General features: G+C 34.7%; 2 protein-coding genes across 4 annotated transcripts in view; both read left to right on the top strand.

Annotated features, from left to right (window-relative positions):
- cd81a (CD81 molecule a) overlaps positions 1-6,164 on the top strand; it is a 40,097-nt gene extending 33,933 nt beyond the window's left edge. Inside the window, 4 exon segments of the mRNA NM_131518.2 lie at positions 696-806; positions 919-1,011; positions 1,103-1,186; positions 3,032-6,164. Of these exon segments, the coding sequence (NP_571593.2) occupies positions 696-806; positions 919-1,011; positions 1,103-1,186; positions 3,032-3,094 (351 nt within the window). The 3' untranslated portion in view covers positions 3,095-6,164.
- Positions 6,165-7,928: 1,764 nt separating this feature from the next.
- Positions 7,929-22,261, top strand: part of pkp3b (plakophilin 3b) — a 54,079-nt gene continuing 39,746 nt past the window's right edge. Inside the window, exons 1-3 of one of the 3 annotated variants that reach the window (XM_087261354.1) lie at positions 7,929-8,071; positions 9,877-10,024; positions 22,046-22,140. In XM_087261354.1, coding sequence (XP_087117480.1) covers positions 8,045-8,071; positions 9,877-10,024; positions 22,046-22,140 — 270 coding nt within the window. In that variant the 5' untranslated portion in view covers positions 7,929-8,044. Of the gene's footprint in view, positions 8,072-9,603; positions 10,025-21,432; positions 21,867-21,941; positions 22,141-22,261 lie in introns of those variants that run through there. The other 2 variants (XM_087261353.1, XM_087261355.1) reach the window with 2 other exon arrangements.

The raw sequence follows: 22,261 nt of genomic DNA, 5'->3' as shown, positions 1-22,261 counted from the left end.
TAAACATATTTTTATCAGCTGTAAAATTGGCCAATTTAGCATTGCAGTCAGTGAATATCTGGACTGGAGCCAGCACCCAAAGGCCAGTCAATGAATTGCAGTTTCAGTTACCTCCGTATTGGCTTCACGATTGAAGAGCGGGAGGTTGTCGCTTGGTTTAAACACGCACCCCAAGCCCAGAGTATTCACTTTTGTTCCACTTCAAATAGCATGTGCAGAATCCATTTGGGAAACAGCATCTATTTATCAGGATGGTGATGATTCCGTGAACTTTTTTGAGGATTGCATAGGAGGGGCGAAGGTGCCTGTAATGAAAAGGAAGGGAATGCCATCATTTTTATATTTACTTTAAAGTGTTTTCATGCCTAAATAAAATAAAAGTGCACAATAAATTCACGTTTAAGAGCAAGTAGCATCCCCTGGGGGTTCAGCTGTATGGGTTGCAAATAAACGGAGGATCGGATCTTTAATGTTTCTTGCCACCCTTTGGTTGAAAACACTAGAAAAAAATGCGAAGGTTGACATGATGTGGCCTCATGACACAAAACAATACCGTAACAAGAGAATCAAACAGTTTGTTGTTGTTATTTTCAAGAATCGGCCTATCGCTAATATACACACAGCATTAAAACTAACAAATGCAAATCTGTTTACAATATATTTGTAATGATTTCTTCCTCCATTATATTTTTCAGATCTCCAAAGAGGTAATCGGTTTCTATGACTCTGTGTATGACAAAGGCGCTACCTACAACACTGACAACAAGAATCCTGCCACTGCTGTCCTAAAGGTCTTTCATGAGACTGTAAGTGGTCTTCACCTAGTGAGGAGCAAGACCATCATCAAGTGATTAATTTATAAATCAAATGGTGTTGGAGAAACGCAAATATCTAATCAGTGTTATCTCTGGATTTCAGCTTCAGTGCTGTGGCAAAGGAAACCTTTTTACAGCCATTGTTGATAGGTGGCTCACTGACACCTGTCCTGAACATTTAAGAACAAATGCTGTGGTATGTCACTCTTTGTTACTGCATTAAAATAAAGAATTCTCAATCAAAATGTCAAGCATACTGTAGCATGACAAAAAAAAATGTTTTTCAGGACTGTCACACCGAGATCAAGAATCTTTTCACTGACAAGATCAGCCTGATCGGCATCGCTGCCCTGGTTGTTGCTGTAATCATGGTGAGTGAGTTTGAGTGTGCTTATATTGGGGACTGTGTGTCAGCGTAGGCTATATCTACACTAATTCAGATCAATTTGAAAACAGCTTTTTCATCTAAAAACACTCCATGCCCATGTTATCATTTTCAATAATTTCTGGAAAAATGGTCATCCACACCAAAACAACCCAAAACACTTTCATTCACGTACTGCACATACGCACAGAAGTAAGACGCTTTTACCGGTGTCATATCTGCCTGGCATTTGTTTGCTTTCTCTTTCTTTGAAATGTTGCAGCAAAATGTTGAAGAAAATGAGAGGTTTTTATAAATTTTGTGTAGTATTCAAGGGGTCTACCTTTTCGTTATGTTAGTGACATTTTTTGATTGTAAAGCCATGACACCATATAACAGGAGTGTAAATTTAGCATGGACAAAGGGGACACGTCCACATCAATATCCACCAATTATTGAAAAGTCCCCACCAATAACTTAATTCACTTTAAAAAAAATTGTGCTGTCAATATCAACCTAGACATGCAGAATCATCTCTCCTCAAGTCGCACCACTCACCAAACACACATGAATATTGGGATTGTCTGTGCCTTTCCCTGCTGTTGTGTGAGAGGCTGTAGCTGCGTTCAGAAGTAACAGTGCCAAAACAGCATAAGGGAATTTCATATGTGCAAGAATAAGATGTGTGAGGTGTGAGGATGGCGGCAGCAAAAAAGGTGGTAATAAGGACTGAAGTCACATAAACTCAAGTTCGCTACTGAATGAGTCCATCATGAAAATGCAGTTAATGCTTGTGTCTTTTCCCCTGCTTTAACTCACAGCATAACATTACAACAGACTATAACAGCTAATGTAAAAGTATATGATCAATTCTCCTAATCTCTCAGGGTAGCATGTCCAATTTCAGTTGAAACAATTTGTCAGAAAAACTACAGCCTCCATCTTTTATTAATACTCAAATAGATTATCATTTGCACTATGGCTAAATTAAACTGAAGTCTTTATTAAACTCACTCTTTATCAGTTATTAAACCTTCTTTTAACATTACACTGTCAGGCCCGTAGGCAGCTGATTGAAACGGGTTGTTATTTGTTTTCTGAAAAACTTAACCTTTTTTGCAGTTATTCGCCTGATTTTCTATTTAATTATGAGGTATAAATATTGCAATTTAGAGACATTTTAAGAACTAATTTTTGCTGGTTTATCTTGTCAGATGGTTCTCATAATCACAGTTCATACATTCATTCATTCATTTTCTTTTTGGCTTAGTCCCTTTATAAATATGGGATTGTCACAGTGGAATGAACCGCCAACTTATCCAGCATATGTTTTACATAGTGGATGCTCTTCCAGCTGCAACCCATCACTTTGCCCCCAACCTGGGTCAGTTGGCATTTCTTTGTGGAGTTTGCATGTTCTCCGAATGATCACATGGGTTTCTTCCGGGGGCTCCAGTTTCCCCTATAGTCCAAAGACATGTTGTGTAGGTGAATTGGGTAAGCTAAATTGTCTGCAGTCTATGTGTGTGGACAAGTGTGTATGGATTTTTCCCATTGCTGGGTTGCATCTGAAAGGGCATCCGCTGCGAAGAACATATGCTGAATAATTGGTGATTCATTCTGCTGTGGCGACCCCCGATTAATAAAGGGATGAAGCCGAAAAGAAAATGAATGAATGTGTTCACTTTGGACAGCGTTTTCAGAAAGATAAGTTTTGGTTTGCTAAAAACAGCCTCAGTGAAGACGGAAGGCCAAAACGGGGAGAAAAATGTGCATTTTCAAATGAAAAGGCATTAGTGTGGACATGATCTTTCGTTCTATAACCATTTGACTCCTGTTTTTCTCTCTACAGATCTTCGAGATGATCTTCAGCATGGTGCTTTGCTGCGGCATCAGGAACAGCCCTGTGTATTAAAACAAGGGCAAGATATGACCTTTAAAACATCAGCCAAAAAAAATCGTTTTGTTTTATATCTACCATCTCCTATTTTGTTTTGTATCTCCCATTGTTTCCTAATGTAGTCGCTCTGTCCAATTCCTGAAGTCGCAGATCAACTTTTGTGCATTTTATTTGTCGAAAAGTGGCGGTGGAACCACCAACAACTAGTCTGCTATCGTTTACGCTGTAGTTGGTGATGGCTAGCTTTAGCAGTAGACTTATAAACACACAGAGTACATTATCACATGAAGGATGGATACATTTATTTGCTTGTAGTTTCTTTTTGTGTGTTTTAACTGTTAAGTACCGCTATTGCTTTGGGGTTACTATTATTCTTTTTTCGTATGTATAAACTGTATATATTTGCAGGCCTGTACGGCTCTTAGCATGAACCTCATACTGAACACTCTTTTCCATCTTCCTCTCTGTTTGTATGTACTCGACTCTTCCTGAGAAACCACTAAATAAACAGTGTTAGTTAGGTGAGAGTAAGCTAGAATACGGTGCTTTTTTGTTGGAAATGAGAGTACAAGGATTAAGAATGTTTGAAGGCCCAGGTATATGTAATTTCCTGAGTTCAGTCTTCCGCATTGTTGAAGGACACTTCATTATGAGCAAGCAGATAAACGCATTCGGCTTGTGCGACCAACCTAGTGGACCACTGGTTTCAAGTGTTCAAATCACTCCCACAGTAGCACAATTGGCCTGTGCACATGCTGTCCATGAGGCTGAACTGGACGTGGGCAAGGGAAGTATACTTTCCGCTCAGTTTGGCCAAATCCCAGTTGACACCCCTGATGGCAACAGCCGTTTTAAGTGCACAAGACCACAAGTGTAGATGAAGTGTGCCATTTGAGATTGGGCCTTTATAGAAGTTGATGAGCACTGTGTTGTTTGCTTTTTGCACCATTCCTCTTTCAGTAGAGCTCAGTGAGGGCAAATCTTTATGATATAATGAGTAGTAGTGTAAGTCAGTGGCTTTTTGTGACATAATGTTGATCAATTTTGCCTGTTTTAATTTTTTTTCCAAACAGTTCGGACTGAAATACTTTTTTAAAGTATAAAAATATATACAGTATAATATTGAAGTTGGTGGTTAACATTTATTTTTTAAATGCATGTTAATATTGTTACATAGAAAGCTATACATTTGCAAAGTTATACTCGACTTTAGTCTAAAACCTTACAATAAACATCAAAATTATTACTCATATATGCTTTGGAGTAATATGCTTTAATAGTATTTAATGTAAGTACTTTCAAGTGTGTATTTTGTTTTTATTTTAGGTGCCTCATTGGTAAAGAATCCAAATTAGTTGTTTGTTTGTTCAACATTATGCCACAAGCGCTGTCTGATAAGCGTTGAACCTGGAATTTTCCTTTTAAAGGTGCTGATCTTTCATCATTCAGTGAATTCGGAGCTGTGTTCTTCCTTACTAATCTTACCATTTCTGCCATTTAAAGACAGGCAATAATATTAAAGGGATAATTCCCTCAAATATTAAATCCACCATCATTTAATCAGCCTTGGCTTGTTGAAAACCTATTCAGGTTTCTTCTGTTGAACACAAAAGAAGTTACTTTGAAAAACACCAAATTGACAACCATGGTAATTTTTATTATATGGAAGTTAATGGGTGCCCAGTAAGTGTAACAGAGGCCAGCTAGTTAAGGGCTGTGCAGGTAAACCTCACTCCTCTTAACCTCTAAAGTTGTTCTAGCGACAGAGGCCATGGTCTTTAGCCTCCTTGTTAGAGCAACCGACTTCCATGCGGAGAGTTGCCAATGTTTGATCCCAGCTCGGAGAAGGTTAAGCTCTGTAGGACCGACGGGGTTATATAAGCATCAGTCTTCACAATAATATCTTTAGTGTTCCACAGAGGAAACTTACAAAGGTTTACAACCACATAAGAAGTAAACTATGAGGTAATTTTCATTTTGAATTCAGAAAGTGTGTTTCTTATATGTATGTGAGACCACATAGGTGAGAGAGAGCTGATAAATATCTACAACCTCCTGATGCTGATTAAGCTCAATATACAGTGATGTAATGTGTTTTTCTGCATGTCCGTTATACAAGGTGTTGGACTTATGTACTGCCCCGGTCACTAAAGTTCTGCCCCTCGTTACAGTAAGCCAAGCCATAGAGAGGATTCATACATACAGTACCTACTAGCCTTATAACATGAGACACCCTATCCCTTAATCACTTAGATAGCAAATCCAGGTCGATTCTGATGGAATCGTCTATGCTGTCATTGCTGTTATGTGCTACAAAATCACTAGACTAGAAAACCCAAGGATGTTTGTGTGAATGTACACGTGTGATATCTGTTGACGGTGAGCTCAGAAGGATAAACTCTGTTGTTGATACGATAGACAAGCTCTTTACTCTTCACTGCCACCTCTATCACAGATGTAGAGTCTGTAATACCATGCCATACTCGCTAGGTGGCGTTCAAATACTATTCAACTGGTGTCTACGCCATTTCTTAAGCCTGTGTACATGATTTTCGTGCACTTCTTCTATCTAGACCTCACTATTAGGACGCGCCCCATCCTTGATGAATTAATACCATCAGATTTGTGATTTTACTACATGCATTATGCAACCTTGTCTTGTTAACACATTTTGCCTATGCTGATATGCTTCAAAGTGTCTTGTAATATGTACAGCTATATAGTATACTAATTACCATGTAAAGACAATGTATGCCTTTAATTGTGATAACTTTTTCTGGTACTTGTCAAAAAAAAAAAAAAATGAAGAACCTCAGAAATGAAGCATGTAAGAATTGTACGGGGTCCTGACAGGTTAAGCATGATCTCTATCTAATTAATAACATGAAGGAAAATCTAAATTAAAACAGTATCCAGGTATTTGATCATGTTTTTAAATATAGCATTTGTGTTGAAAGGATCTCGTATTATTTGATACCCAATTGGAAAGCTTGAACATGAATCTCTTTACCAATTATACCTATTATACATTTTGGTCTGATTTTGTTGCCCAAATATGTAGGAATTAAATGTATTTTACAAATAATGTGGTGTTTTTTGTGTTTTTATGTTTACCTTGTCTGTTTGTAAATGCGGTCCAAATGTTATTTATTATTTTACATTTCTTTTTCATGAACATTTTCCATTTAGGGGCAACATATTTCATATAAACAGTTAAAGTCAGAATTATTAGCCTCCTTTGATTTTTTTTCTTTTTTAAATATTTCCCAAATGATGTTTAACAGAGCAAGGAAATTTTCACAGTATGTCTGATAATATTTTTTCTTTTGGAGAAAGTCTGATTTTTTATTTATTGATTTTTTTTTTTTTTTTGCTAGAATAAAACCAGTTTTTCATTAAAAAAAAAAAATTTTAAGGTCAAAATTATTAGCCCCTCTAAGATATATATTTACCGATACAGAACAAACAGTTGTTATACAATAACTTGCCTAATTACCCTAACCTAGTTAACCTAATTAATCTAACTAAGCTGTTAAATGTCACTTTAAGCTGTATAGAATTGTCTTGAAAAAGATCTAAAACTGAAACTGGTAGAGTGCAACAATTCTGGTGATTTCATTGGGACAACTTAATCTTTTATGTTCAATCCACATAAATTTGCTAAAAGTGTTAAGTTAACCTAAATGATTTGTGTTGGGACAACACACATGAAATTTGTGGAACCCTACATTTTTTACAGTGTGTATAGTTCGACCGACAGTGACCCCAACCCATAATTGCTCTTGTTCTGATTAGGATAATCAGAGAGAATGTCGGCATGTGCAAAACATGTGGCTCAATGACAAAATCATGCAAGTTATAAACACAGAAGATGACAAATTATCCTCGCACTGTACTTGCATCAGTGCCTATTTGTAGTCAACATTTCCCTCTGAATGAACAGATTAAAGCATATGGATGAGTCTTTCCGAATTGAGTGCAGTGTGTGATACCAAACAATTTTTCAGAATTTCCCAAAGTGTCTTCAGTTGTATTTTTCAAAATCTTTCATTATAAAGGGCCCTTTGTAGTAGTAGCAGTTTAATCACTTCGGTTTGGAATGACACCAATATGATTTTTTTTTTCACTTTGAAGTGCCCTTCAGAGGGCGATATATCTAGTTTTGAACGCATCGTCTGATTGGCTACTGCATGCAAAAGCTCAACAGAAAGGAGTCTGATTTGTCACAGCGCTGCGGAAAATGACTCTTCATCCATTTGCAAATTGTATTTTAATCGCGACAGCTGTAGTGGTTTAAATGTAAGATACTTTTTTTTTGCCCCATTTCTTTTTTCTTTTCATTTTAGTGCCTTTTTGACAAACTGTCATGGGCTATCTTGATTAGCCTATACTCACAAAGATTTCATATTCAGGCATCAGCAAATTCTTCTAATGTCAGTCATAAATCTGCTTGTCTAAAGATAGTGACCAAAGGTGTAAACTCGTGAAATAAGTTCTGGACTGCTGCATTGGGTGTGTCCTACTGAACTCTGGGCCTCTCTTTGTTTGAAACAAAAGGCTTTGGCCGCTCATTTCCAGCAATATGTGAATAAAGTAGATTAACTGCGTGGATGCATTCATTATGAGTCAGTGATATAATCATTCATACATTCATAAAAAATAACATTTACATCAGCTGGACAGAAAAAAAAAGCCTCAAATCTCATTCAGCCTGTTGACTAAACAGTTTTGCTCTCCACCTCGAAGCGTGTTTTTTGTGACCTTACATTTTTCCTCCAATCGCTTTTCTTAGGATTAACTAATGTTCCTGGGAGGAGGGATGATGTAAGGACATTTTTGGGTGGGTAACACATTTTCAGATACTCCTCTTTGAACAGGATCGTTAAAGACAGGAGAAGAGAAACAAGACATATAAGCTTGAAAGGATATTGTGAGGCTGCATTCAAGGGGGAAACATTTTTAAAAATGAAACCAAAGACTTCTGTATCAGTGGTGAGTAAATACTTTTAGTTTTGTGTATTTTGATTGTAACTTTAACAATCTGATTGTAATGCAATAATATACACATTTTGTAAAGCTGCTTTGAAACAATACTGTAAATAGTATACTCACAAAAAACTTGAAATTAATTTTAGATCATAAATAGCCTAGATAATGCTTAAAATAAACAAATGAATGAATAAATAATTAAATAAATAAACCATGCTAAATATATTATAAGAAACATTCAAGCTCGCCCAAAGTAATTGGTCTTTTTAAAATTTTAATAAGCTTAAACAAATAACATATGCAAAAATACAAGGAAATGCAGGATATTACATACATAGTGACACCATAATTTGATCCATTAGTCAAAGGAGAGGTGTTCAGTTGTGGTGTAAAAGGTTTTTAAAAAGTTTATTTCATGCACTTACATATTTTCTATTATTCATTAATATATTTATATACATGATTTATTCTGACCTGTACTTTTTAATATATAGGCTACAAGAATGATTATTCTAAACTGTATTTTAAATTTGTAAAAACATTTTGCTGACAAATGATCAAAACGTGGTGATTTGATATTGGCAAAGTGTGCATTTAAAATCAAATATTCTTGTTCTAAATTAATATAGCCTACCTGACAAGAATTTTGGTATAGTGGATGTTCTTAGAATGCCTAAATCATATGCATAATTGTTTTTCAATACTTATTTATTTATTTGCTTATAGCTTTCTTAAAGGAATAGTTCACCAACAAATTAACATTTACTTACAGTTTATTAAGTTCATTTATTTCCTTGCACAATACCCCATAATGACAATGTAAAAAAATAATTTGAAATTGTTGCAAATTAATTAAAAATAAAAAATCTGAAAAAAAATTCTCATAGGTGGGTTGCGGCTGGAAGGGCATCTGCTGCTTAAAACAAATGCTGGATAAGTTGGCGGTTCATTCCGCTGTGGCGACCCCGGATTAATAAAGGGACTAAGCCAAAAAGAAAATGAATGAATGAATGAAACCTGAAAAGCACATGTACATACGCATTCACAGCCTTTGCTCAATACAAAAAAAATAATAAAAATGTAGAAAAAGTGAAGCGCTATCAATACTTTCCGAATGCACTGCTTGAAAATATATAAAGCCACGGTCTTTAACCCTACTTTATCATAATAAAGTTTACTTGATCATATAATGTACCATTGTAAAATCAGAGAAAACCATGGTATGTTAAATGTATGGCTACATCGAAAAAAACTATAGCCTATATATATATATTGTTTTTAATGCAATCACAGGGACTTATTTAGATATTTTTCTTTGGTTAATATATCTTTTTTAGTACATGGTACTTGTAGATGAGGAATGAATAGCGAGCAGACAGTGTACTGCTGACCTCATATAATAAGTGAAGAGTCTGATAATAATGCATATCTCAGTGCTGAGAGCAGATCAGCCAGTGTGTGAGAAGGCTCCGCCCTCGCCAGCTCTCCGGCCCGCCCCGCTCCGCTCTGCTTCACACACAGTCCCGCACAGCTGCACAGATCAAGTGTACGAGAAGCGCTCTTCATCTGACCTGCGCTCCGGGCACTTTTACCTTCATTTGATATCGGAATACTTCTAGAGGAACATTCGCGGGAGGGGATAAAAACATAGTTTCCATAGGAATAGGGATTTCCGAGAACTTTTCCGACCCGAAGAAACATCTAGTTTGGATTAGTACTGCGGTCAAGCTAATTACTGGAGCGAGTTTTCGGACTTCATAATGAGCGCAGTTGCGGCCACTGAGGGCCTGTTCTTCTCTGCTTTACAGCCCAACACCTCGGTCACCACATATGCGATCCCGACGGATGATCACCGCAGGAGGGATCAACTGTCTAAAGTGAGACGCGTCCAGCAGCAGGTCCAGCAGCGCATGGCGGAGAAATCCACATCCTCATCCCGACTTAACGCCTCCACAGGTGAGGACACAACCTGTTGATGATCCGCTGCGAGCATCATGAGCACCTGTGCTATTATTCTGAAGTCTGTCACAGCTATATAAACACGAGTTTGCGGTAAACTTTTAAATGTTGATTAAATTATAAGCCTATTTATGATATTAGGCTGTTCTTGTTTTAAGTGCACCTGCCAAAACAGGAGGCTACACTGGGAAATTTAGCTAAAAGTTTACAGTATGGTTTTAGTTGTTGACATTGCATTAGCTAACATGAACTAACAGTGAAAACACAGCATTTATGTTTTAATCCAAACACGTTGCTTGTATTAAAATACATTAAAAAAACATTTTAGCATTGCTTTAATTTTAAGTAACCATTCATAGCATTTGCTAAATACTTATCCAGCCTGATCTCACGAAGTTAGTAACTGTTAGTGTTTATTGGCACTTAAACAGAATGATCTTCATTTACATCTCTAATCCTACCAATACCTAAACCCCATTACTTATAAGTAGCTAAATAGTAGTTTATTGAGCGGAAAGTTTTAACTTGTTGTTGTTTTTTAATAGCGTAAATTTTACGTTAAAATAGTTTGACCAAAACCATATGCATTAATGCAATACAAACAGTAACAATGATTTCATTAACACCAATAATTATAATTTAAAAGGTTTATAAACGTAATAGCATAAAAATATTGCTTATTATTAGTTCATGTTATGGATTAATAAATGGTAATAATTACTGTAAAGTGTTGGTTATTCTTTAGAATAATGCATTGCATTGTTTTAAAGTTGAAGGAAATGTCCATAATGTATTTGTCATTTTCTGATGTTTTTTAATCGAATTAAATGGTCTGCTATTTTGTAATAAATCAGTATTAGAAATATTGTGGCTCATCAAATATGCAAATACACAACAGCATATGCAGAATAGGATTATATATATTTTTAAAATGCAAGGTAAGAAATAGTCAGAAATGAATTGACAAATGTCCAGAAAAGTTGAACTACTGAACACAATAGCTCTGGGTGACACTGATAGGATTTGTTTTGCATTAGTATGCAAATATCTGTTTAGTCTGTTGGTCACGGTCATTGCTTTTCCTGCAGGTGCTCATACGAGTTCTCCAGCATGCTTGTTTGTAGCTTGAATAATGACATGGACAAAAAATCCATTCATTTAGTTTTGCCTTTAGTTAAGTTCTGATGTGTTGCTGGGAACCCCCTAAAATAGTACAGTGTGTTTTGGAACAACTGATATCCTGATGTTTTCCTGAAAACTAGACAATCACACTGGCCGACAGAATGGATTTAGACTTGTAAACGTTACATAAGCTTGTATGAATGGAAAGTCAACCTATTGTGCTATAATGAAACCTTGACAAGATATATAGTGTCTTTCAAATGCAAATGTGTAAAATGGATCACTCAACACAAGTGATTTAGAGATGTAAGCCATTGTGAGCCACTGTGTGTGTGGATGTTTGTGGAGGAGGAGGAGTTTAGACGACCCGTGGGAAAGGTATCACTTTCCTCTCTGGCTTAGAAACGCAGGTAGAAATTAGGGCAAACCACACTCTCCATCTCCTCAACACTCCACCCCCATGCACGGCCCCATGTAAGTGCTCCTTTCTCCTGAAATATATCTTTACTAATGGCAGAGAGAAATGTAAGTCGGACGGACATTATATGTGCCAAATCACAAAAGAACAAAATAGCATCCTACGAAATCAATATAAAAATATGCATTCTTTGGACAAATGGTTTTATTCAAATTAGGTTATTTCAGAAGTCATGGCAAAGCTTTCATATTTTTGTCACTGAGAATATTTATGCATTGACCTACACATTTTAACAATAACATTAACACAGATCATATTTTAATGTATCTGCTATTTACCAAGAACAGGTATCCTCAAATGCACTAAGCTGGCACACTTACATGTTTAGTTAAGCTAAAAATAATGGGTGGTTGTAAATAAGTTACAATTTGAAAGTTAAAATGTATAGATGTTTTAAGAAATGAATAATTTACCTGTTGGCAGTGTTGACAGTCTGTGTAGTTTGATGTTTGATGTTTGGAGGAAAACAGTTATAAGGAGTTTCGACTGTATTAAATTTAAAAAATCAATATTTATTGAATAAAAAACTTTACTCTAAGTCAGTGGTCGGGAACCTTTTTTCAGCAAAGAGGCATTTTCATTTTTTTGGCAAATCAGGGTTTCCGCGGCGTCTTAAAAAGTCTTAAAATGTCTTAAATCTCAAAAGCAAAATTTTAGGCTTTAAAAAGACTTAAATCTACTGAAATATTGTGTTGTAGGTCTTAAATCTTTTTTTAACAGGTCTTAACTTTCCTTTGTTCATGTATAGCTTCCCAATCTGGCCATTAACACTCATACAATCACCAACAATCCCAATCTCAATAAAATGTTTTTTTTTAAATAGCATTTTTACCTCTGTTTACCATCATTTTTTAATTACATTCCATAACATTTGTTTAAAAGTTTATTTTTATTCATTTATTTACCACATTTATTTACTGCTGAGGATACTGCATACATATATATGTATGTATGTATGTATTACTAATAGAAATAATACAGGTTTAAACGAAACCTTTATTTATGTCCATCACAACTCAAAAATTAACAAATATGAAGCCTCACATGTTGAATAATCGATGAATGATGAAAGGGCAATTTCTAGAATTTTTTTCTTTTCATCATCACCACTCATGAACCCTGTCTGAATTTATCTGCCCGAGGTTACCATAGAAACGTAAGTTGCTTGCCGTTTATTGGTGTCGTGATTCAAGTTAATCCACAGCGCCACACCCTCATTGGTCGAAAGGTCCTTTAATTGTAAACTGAGTTCTCATTCATTTTGCTGTAAAAATTACAATAAAATGAATTGTAATGCTATATTCAATAGGAACCTGATTTCTAGTGACAGTTATCATTTTTTAAACTGTAAAATATTATTGAAGGGAGACAGCTGGAGAGCCACAGATTTCTGGTCAAGTGGCTCGCGAGCCATAGATTCCCTACCCCTGCTCTAAACAGAACAGTTCATAATATAAGGTTTCTTCAGGATGATTTAGTTCTAAATACAGAAGAAGAACCTTTATACGTCCATGGAACCTTTTCATAAAAAAAGATGTTTGCTGCTTGTTCAAAATGAACAATTCCATGCAAATGTCAACCTCACCTTGAAAAATACGACATTTTCTTTTTAGTTAACTCTCTCTAGATTTTTTTGTATTTTACAGTACTGTAAAAATACTCTATGTCTCTGTAAATGTTTTCAAACAATTATATCCAATTTACCAAAGTCACACAAGTAGCAATTTCACATCTGACACATCCATAACATCCATAAGCTTTTTCCTCATAAATGCAAAAATGTAAAATAAAATAAAATCAATCATGTTTGTTCTATAGAGAGCCAACTCTCATCTTTTTGATTAGCATTATTTCATTTGGGTTGTGCACTTTAATTCACAGAATTTCTACAAAGTTTGTTGTATACTGTAAACTCACAGATTTTTTTGATAATATCCATGTTTATTTTGCCTCATTTATAATATAAAAAATGTTCACAGATTGATATTTTTCCTATCCCAGATTTCTGTATTTCTGTGGTTAGTTGTTTTGGAAAATACAAACAGATGTTTCAATATAATGTATACATACGTTCTCTGTGTATTCATGTTTCAAGCTTTTAAAGAAAAGGTCACATCCATGACGCTGGAATTGCTGAAACACTTATTTAAAATGAGCTGAAACAACACAATTTTTGGGATTTTTTAAGACAACTTAACTGATTTTTGTTCAATCCACTTCTCTGCATGTTTTACAGTGTAGCAGAAGTTTTCAAGAGTAATGTTTTTCATAGTATGAAAAAATGTTTCTGTGAAGAATTGTACACTTAAAAATCCTATGGAACCAATTTTTTTTAAATAATGCATCACTGAAAAACCCTATTTGGTTCCTTCTGGCACCTTTAGTTTTACTGTACACACTCTTGTAAATTAATGAGCAAAATGGGCTTGGCAAAAACTAATCTTGATTAATCACATTCAAAATAAAAGTTGTTTTGGCATAATTGAAGTGTGTGTGTACGGTGTATATTTATCTTGTATATATAAATGCAAACATGCATATATATATATATATATATATATATATATATATATATATATATATATATATATATATATATATATATATATATATATATATATATATATATATATATATATATATATATATATATATATATATTTGAGAAAATGTTTTATTTATTTTTAAATAAAATCTTTGTGTATATAATACTAATTATAGAAATTTAAATATCTATAAACAAAATAATACTAATTATAGAAATTTAAATATCTATAAACAAAATTGCTCCGGTTTTCCCACGGTCCAAAGACATGTGGTATAGGTGAATTGAATAAACTATATCATATTTATATATTATATCAAAACAAACTTTTATTTTGGATGTGATTAATCAGGACTATTCTTTGCCCAGCACTAAAGTGAATATAGATTTTATTCAAGGTTATGCAAGTCGATATAATATTTCTCTGCAATTGTGTTTGCAAATTAAAGTCTGATGATTATGAATAGAACAAATGTTGCTAATCAGTAGAACTAGATCAAATCTGGCAGGAAATCTAGCTTTCAAGAAGTCTGTTAGCCAAAAGAATGTTAGGCATTTAAACTTTGACCCTATTGTTGAACCTAATCACAGTAAGTGTATTCCAAAGCTCATATCTGGCCTATGTTAGAGGACACATTTGGACGTGACCTTTTAAATAGAAGATAAAAAGACACAGCTGCTGTTTTTGAGCGTTTATTTCCCAAATACAGAATAAACTGATTACAAATTATTTCTCTGGAGAGATTTTAATTGGTACACATTTGTACATAATTTATGCCTAAAGGGTCATACAGTATTAGTATTTAAAATATAAATCTAAAGGGCACACACAAGTTCCTTTTGAAAATGAGGGTAGAAAATATAAAAGATTTTATTTAAATAGGGGCAGAAAGTTTTTTGTTTTCTCATTTTATTTACACGTACTAAGGTTGTGTATTGTGTAATGTAGTGATGTAGATTTTCCATGAATGTTGCAAAGTTGTTCTTGGAGAATGTACATTATAAAGTTGTATATTCTCCAAGAGCAACTTTGCAATTCTTGGAAAATCTACATCACAACATTGTTATCTGTGAAAACTTGCTTATTGAAGAATGGGTAGAAGAAGGATAAAATACAAAAGAACGAACAATAAAATAGTAATTATATCTGATCATATAGACAGTGCATTCTTTTTAATTTCATGTAATAATCATAATCATAATAATAATAAAAAAATTTATCTGTAATTTGTTTTTCTCATACTCAAATTGCTACAAGGCACAATACTAACAATACAAGGCAAAATACCAACAATAGCAGAAAGAGCACATCAATAAAACGATGCAACAAAACAATAAAATATGAACCATAGGAATAAAAGAAGTTAACAAAAATGATCATCTTAAGTTAAAAGCAATGCTAAAAAGGTGAGTCTTAAGAAGTTTCTTAAAACAGTCAAGTGGCATTTCTAATGCAGATGGGTAGAGCATTCCACAGCTTACGCACACTGTATGAGAAAGCCCTACCACCCATGGTCTTGAGTTTACAGCGTAGATGATACAGGGTAAGTCCCAATGCCGAATGAAGACTGCAGGCTGGAGTGGCGAGAGTAATTGATGTCACTATTATACTGTTGAAGTCAAACTAATTTGCCATCCTGTGAATTTCTTGTGATGTTTAACAGAGCAAGGAATTTTTCACAGTGTGTCTGATAATATTTTTTTCTTCTGGAGAAAGTCTTATGTGTTTTATTTTGGCTCGAATAAAAGCAGTTTTAAATTAAAAAGGTCAATATTGTTAGCCCCTTAAGCTATATATTTTTCAGATTGTTTACAGAACAAACCGTCATTATACATTAATTTGCCTAATTACCCTAACTTGCCTAATTAGTTAAGCCTTTAAATAGCACTTTAAGCTGAATAGTAGTATCTAGAAAAATATCTAATAAAATTATTATTTACTGTCATCATGGCAAAGCTGAAAGAAATCAGGTATTAGTAATAAGTTATTAAAATTATGTTTAGAAATGTGTTAAAATTGGGGGCTAATAATTCAGGTGGGCTAATAATTCTAACTTCAACTCCATACACATTTATAAATCATATTTTAACCAGAATTGTTTGTTTACATATTTTACATGCTCCTTAACAATAAGCTCGGTTTGACCTGATCCGTGACTCATAGTTTTGTCACACCTTCACGTCCTTTGCAGAAGAGTTTCCTGCCATTGGTGCTTTATCAGTAGGCCAGTTCTATTTTTGCTTATGGGAGACTTGAATGGAAGGATGTGTGGTGTCAAAGTCTTTTCAGAGAAAAATTACCCTCATGGAACAGTTGCGTTTTTTTTAAGCCACATTCGTTCGCGTATAGAAGACAGCAGCCGCTTTGCAATTATCCCAAAAATGTGTCACCCTGTGCACGCTATTTATTTGTCATCAAGATTTATGCCCTGTTTTTCAGACTTTCTAACCAAGTTGCCATGGAATGTAGGGATCGCTTGGGTTTTAATCATCGTCAGACTCGTTCTGGTGATTTATTGAGCATGTGCAACAAGAAGCTCACACTTGATCACTAACAGCAGCAAGTTTAGTTAGTAGTTGTTGTGCATGGGTTTATAACGGAACATATTTACACTCAGCCACTCACACCACTTGTAAACATTGTGGTCAAATGACATTTCATTTTTTAATTTAGTTTAATTACATTTTTTACTTGTTAAAACATTTCTTTTTCATCTCTAGCCTGCGTTTACCAGTTACAATATTTAAGAAGTTATTTAAAGGGGTGGTCCAGAGTGTAATTTTAAGGCTTGGTTGTGTTTATAAGATGCAAAGCAATGTGTGCTTATGCTTCATTTGTAGAAAATCAGGTTATTGTTTCATCTTATTTTGATTATTCTACTCAGCTAACATGAAAACGGCAGTCATTTTTCATAGTTTCTCCAAAAGCCCGCCCTCAAGAGGCTCTGATTGCTCAGCTAACATAATGGCCTGTGAATCACGGATCGGTTCCACGTCACAAGAAAAAGCATGTGCTTTTGCACTGTGTAAATACTGTCAGTTAGAGCAGCAGTATCTGCATAGAGAGACACTGCAGTGCTGCTAAAGATTATAGATGTTTACTTTGGTTTGACTGATAAATATGAATTTGTAGCTAAAATGTTAGCAGTGGTAAACAGTACTTCCCATTGTTTACATCCTTGTTTACGTCTTTGCTACAACATACTGTTACTGCTAGAAACTATGCATGTAATAGATCAATTTTAACAATTAAAATACTTACAGGTTGTAGCTCACAACCTACAGCTTTGTCAGTTGGAGGAGTTTTTAGCAGAATTCAGCATTGAACTAGGAGTGATTTTGGAAGCTGTCCTTTGACAAATGCCTGCTATATATTTTTTATAATTCGCTGGAACATAATTCAAATTAAACTGTAAGCACTTCTCTCTTTGTTTCGTGTCCATTGGAAGCTCAAATACAGAAACAGAACAAACTCTGTGGAAATAACAATGTTTGGATGGCATTTTAGCCTTCTCTGCTATAAGGTTACATCACCTCTGGCCACGCCTCTTTGCTGCTGGTTTTGCTGCTGGTTTATGATCTCATTAAGCTGAGTGTATTTTTTTTGTAGTCCCCAAACTTTGTTTGCATAGAGATGTTGTTTATGTTCACACAGCTACATTACACATCAACTAAAGTTTATAATATGATATCGTAGTGGAAAACACCTTTAAGGGGTTAGCGTGTACTGTTAATCTACTGAAAAACAGAAGGAGATTAGCATTTTCCACAATTTAAAACAATAATAAATGTCTTTATCATTTTCAGCATCCGCTAGTACTGCTGCATTTATCAATTACATTATTAAAGAAGTTAATTAAGGTGCTGGTATGTACCGTGCTGTACTGTTAATCTGCTGAAAAACAGGAGGAGGAGATGAGCAGAGACATGCAAGTCACTCTGAGGCTCTTTAAAAGAAAACAGATGTTTCAATTTCAGAAGTAATGTTCCCCCAAACACTCTCTTCCACCCAATCTAAAGGAATTTAGCTTGTAATAAACTTATGTATCTGCTGGCTACCAGGGAACCATCTCAATCCAGTGCACTTCAAAGCTCCTAAATCGTTTAAAAAATGCTGACTTTTTTTTTCTTCTAAATTATAGTTATACTTAATCAAGATAGAGACGGTTATGGTCAGGTCTTGAACCTTTTAGACATTCCTGCCAAGACTTTCATTTGGGCTTTTGTGCTTCCTGTCAGACGTCCGCACACAGATTAGAAACTGGAATTAGCCAGACATTTGTGTGGGAAAATGTTTTATGATGAGACAGCTTAAAGAGAAGGCTGTGATAGTGAAGCATTTTTAAACATTTGATAGGATTATGAACATGCAGATTGTATTATCACATTATTATTGCTCAAATATGAGCTCATCTTACTGAAATGTTGTTTTAATTAGTTTGCAGAATTGAATATAAATATCAAGATAGATAGTTAACGCTCTTTAGCCTAATGGGTTCAGCATTTTGCATGTTTTTCTTTAGAAAAACATTGTAAAGATGTGCCAAAGTCAATAATCTTTTTTTTTTCATTTATTGAGCAACATGTTCTGTCACACTTATATGGAGCTGTAGCTGAAATTCATCTCTCCTCAGGGAGGAGCAATATATGCTTGACCTCATCTTTCAATCATTGCAAAGACCGAATCCACTTTGCTCCTCTCATATGGGCTTGCTGGCAATGGATAGCACGCCTTAGTTTGATGAATGGAGACCGTTTCTGTTTTATGCTGAGGTTTTCTGTCATGCACAGTTCTTATGTTTGTCTATAAGTCGATGTGCAGAGCAAAGAATAAAGGACATAAAGGAAAAGACAACACCGACGTTCCCCTGAAAAACTATTGAAAGTAAGACAATGGACCACCCTATGATGTCATCCTCCTTCCCTTCTGTTTTGTTCGGTTACGGTGTGATTGCTTTAGCAGATTTCCCTTCTTGCCTATCAAATAGCTTCCTCTGAGCATGTTTTTGAATAACTAAAGCTGCTGTACTTTCACAGATCTGATAGGTGTGAACAGTGTTTGCAGTAGATTGGGTTGAGAAGACAAGCACTGATAGAAGAAACCTGATCGCTGAAAATACGTTGAAGCACAAAGTCTGAGAGCTGTATGCCAAATGAGGATCAGGTGACACGCTGGGTCTGGTGTCACTGTTGACCAATCCCATATTTTGGAACAAATCCCATCAAAATGAAAGCAAACTGCCCTGTGAAACATTTCAGGAGACTTCCGCTAATTATTGTTTTATGACTATTTCCACAGGTTTTTTTTTAGAAGTGCACTTGATTTTTATCTTCAAATTATTATTGAATTGTTATTTTTAACCAGTTGGCTCAAATTTTGTTTCACTATAAATTAAACTCATTTTATATGATCCAGGATTGTGTTAATTAGTTTAATCAGATTTAGCAATTGTAAATGTTGACTGGATTAGAAAAAAAGTCAAAAGATGAAAACAAATATTTAAGCACATGATACCGCAAACTGAGATAGGGCTCAGATGCAAAAAAAAAACAAGCCTGACAAAAACCTGATGGTCAAAAAGTTGCAATAAAACATATAATGAAGCAGATATCCAACACAATCTAATGGCAGTTTGTTACTTTTTGATTTAGTGGCTAATTCGAATGAATTCCTACAATCTCATTCGTTCATTTAGTAGAATTTGCTGATCCCCCAATGATGGTTGTGTTTAGGGGCGGAATTGGGTGCCACGTCTCCTTTTTAAAATTGCACATTTTTGCATGTCTGAACTTGTATGAATTTGTACAAATTAGCCACTAAATTGACAAAACGTAAAATAGCTACTTTTCCTCATAAGATCAGACTCTGATGTATGTATGTATGTATGTATGTATGTATGTATGTATGTGTGTGCGTGCGTGCGTGTGTGCGTGCGTGCGTGTGTGCGTACGTGCATTCGTGCGTGTGTGTTGTGATGTTTGATTAGTTGATTTGAAAGTAACCTTCAAGGTTTATCCAAAAATTTAAATTCTGTTAAAATCACCTCATGTTGTTCTAATCCTTAAAGAGCTTCATTCATCTTCAGAACACAAATTCAGATATTTTACATGAAATCCAAGACCGTTCTCATCCTTAATATGAAATGGAGGTCAGCTAGTGAGTGCTGTGCAGGTAAACCTTACTCCTCTGACCTCTAAAGGTGCTTTAGTGACAGATGCTAGAGGCCATGGTCTTTAGCCTCCTTGTTAGAGCAACTGACTCCTATGCGGCAGGTCGCCGGTTTGATCCCAGCTCGGAGTGGGTTGGGTGGCGTAGGACCGGCGGAGTTACACATATATAGCAATGATCCTAAGACCAAAAACATTGTCTAAACTAGGCATGGGCCGCTATAAGATTCTGACTGTATGACAACCTTGGATAAAATATCACAGTTTTGCGGTATGCATTTTTTGGTGAGTTATGTCTTTAATTACTGTCACCAAATGTACAGTAACCTTTTCTTTACAAAATATAATATGTTTGTAATGTTTTGATGGTTTAATTACAATTGTAAGTATACTGTAGGTATAGACCGGTATACGATTCTAATTGCATGATAAGCTTGGATAAAAATATCCCTGTTTCATGGTATTGTGATTACTGATCTAAATAGGTTCCTTTTAAATGTCTGGATAATAAACTAAAACTTGTTCCCCTTTGAACAAAATATATTTTATTTTGAGAAACATTTGAAATATTTTGGAGTAGTAAACATGCCAGGCTAAATAATTCAAATGAATCATTGACTTCTGCTGTCTTCATTAGTTTCAAAAACACTGATTTCATTACAATTTAAAACGCCATCTTTGGATATCTGTGGGATATCTGGATACTGTTGTCCTAAAAAACTAAAATAAAAAAATGTTTAAAAAAAATCTTACACATACCTGTACCTTAGAAACGGTACAGCAGAACATTTTGGCAGTTTTAAAACCTTGACTTTTCCAAACCATGTTATACCTTGAAAACGGTTATCATCCTATGCCTAGTTTAAACATGCCAGGTGATTCAACTGTACTCAAATCTCCAGTAACACATTTGGGCACTAAGAAAACTTTCAGAAATCCAGAGAAATGAGAAATGTCTTCCTCATCAAATCAGGATGTATTTTACTAAAGTCAATATGATGCTTGTGTGTATATATTGTAAATATTTAGTTAAATAGTAAAAGTTAAATAAAAAAAATCTGATTTACTCACAGTGTTGTATTGCAATGTTTTGTGTGAAAATAAAATGTTGTTTTGTCTTAGTGTTTTTGCTATACTATTAAAGTCACTTTTTCTTCAAAAGAAAATGATAACGCAAAAAGTTTTGGGGATAAAGACAAAAATACACACAATTTTTAAAATATATACAGCGCTCAGCATAATTGAGTACAGCCCATTTTGAAAATGAATATTTTTATCCATTTCTCAGTGAATATAGGCAATGTATATTGGTGCATTTAAATAAAACAGATTTTTTTAAATAATATTTTAGTCACCAAACATATTTAGAAATTGAAAGACAATACAATTACACCCCACAAAATGTCAACAAACTTTTTCTTTTTTTTTTTTTTTTTTTTTTTTTTACTTCTCTTGATTTTAAAATTTGTATTTAATATTTTTCTAGAACATATAAATGTGGCTGTACTAGCTTTTGGACCATTATTGTATGTTGTTTTGCTCCAGATTTGGCTTCAGTACTGACTAATCTAATGTATATGCACAAATATAATATTGTATAGCTTCCTATTAAAAATATAAACTTAAAAGAGAGATTCGTGAGGGGTGTGCTTATATATGCTAAGTACTGTACACTTTTAACAATTGGTCAACTTTTTCCCTCCAGAATTTAACGGCCACTCGCCCACTGTAGCATACCAAACCAGAAGCCCTGGATTCAGTTCCAAATCTATGATCTACAATGGCAACAGAACAATGGCGGTAAGTTTAAGCACATTCACAGCATTTTTAACAGATCCTTACCTACTTAAAACAATGAAACTGGAGCTTGTTTTAGGAATGGATTTAGCTTTATAACCTAAGCATAGCTTTGAGCCTCACC

This window comes from Danio rerio, chromosome 7, assembly GCF_052040795.2.
Source record: "Danio rerio strain M-AB ecotype USA chromosome 7, GRCz13ab, whole genome shotgun sequence".
NCBI classification, from domain to species: Eukaryota; Metazoa; Chordata; class Actinopteri; order Cypriniformes; family Danionidae; genus Danio; species Danio rerio.
The sequence above is the reverse complement of the archived record's forward strand: the minus strand, read 5'-3'. Positions and strand labels throughout refer to the sequence as shown.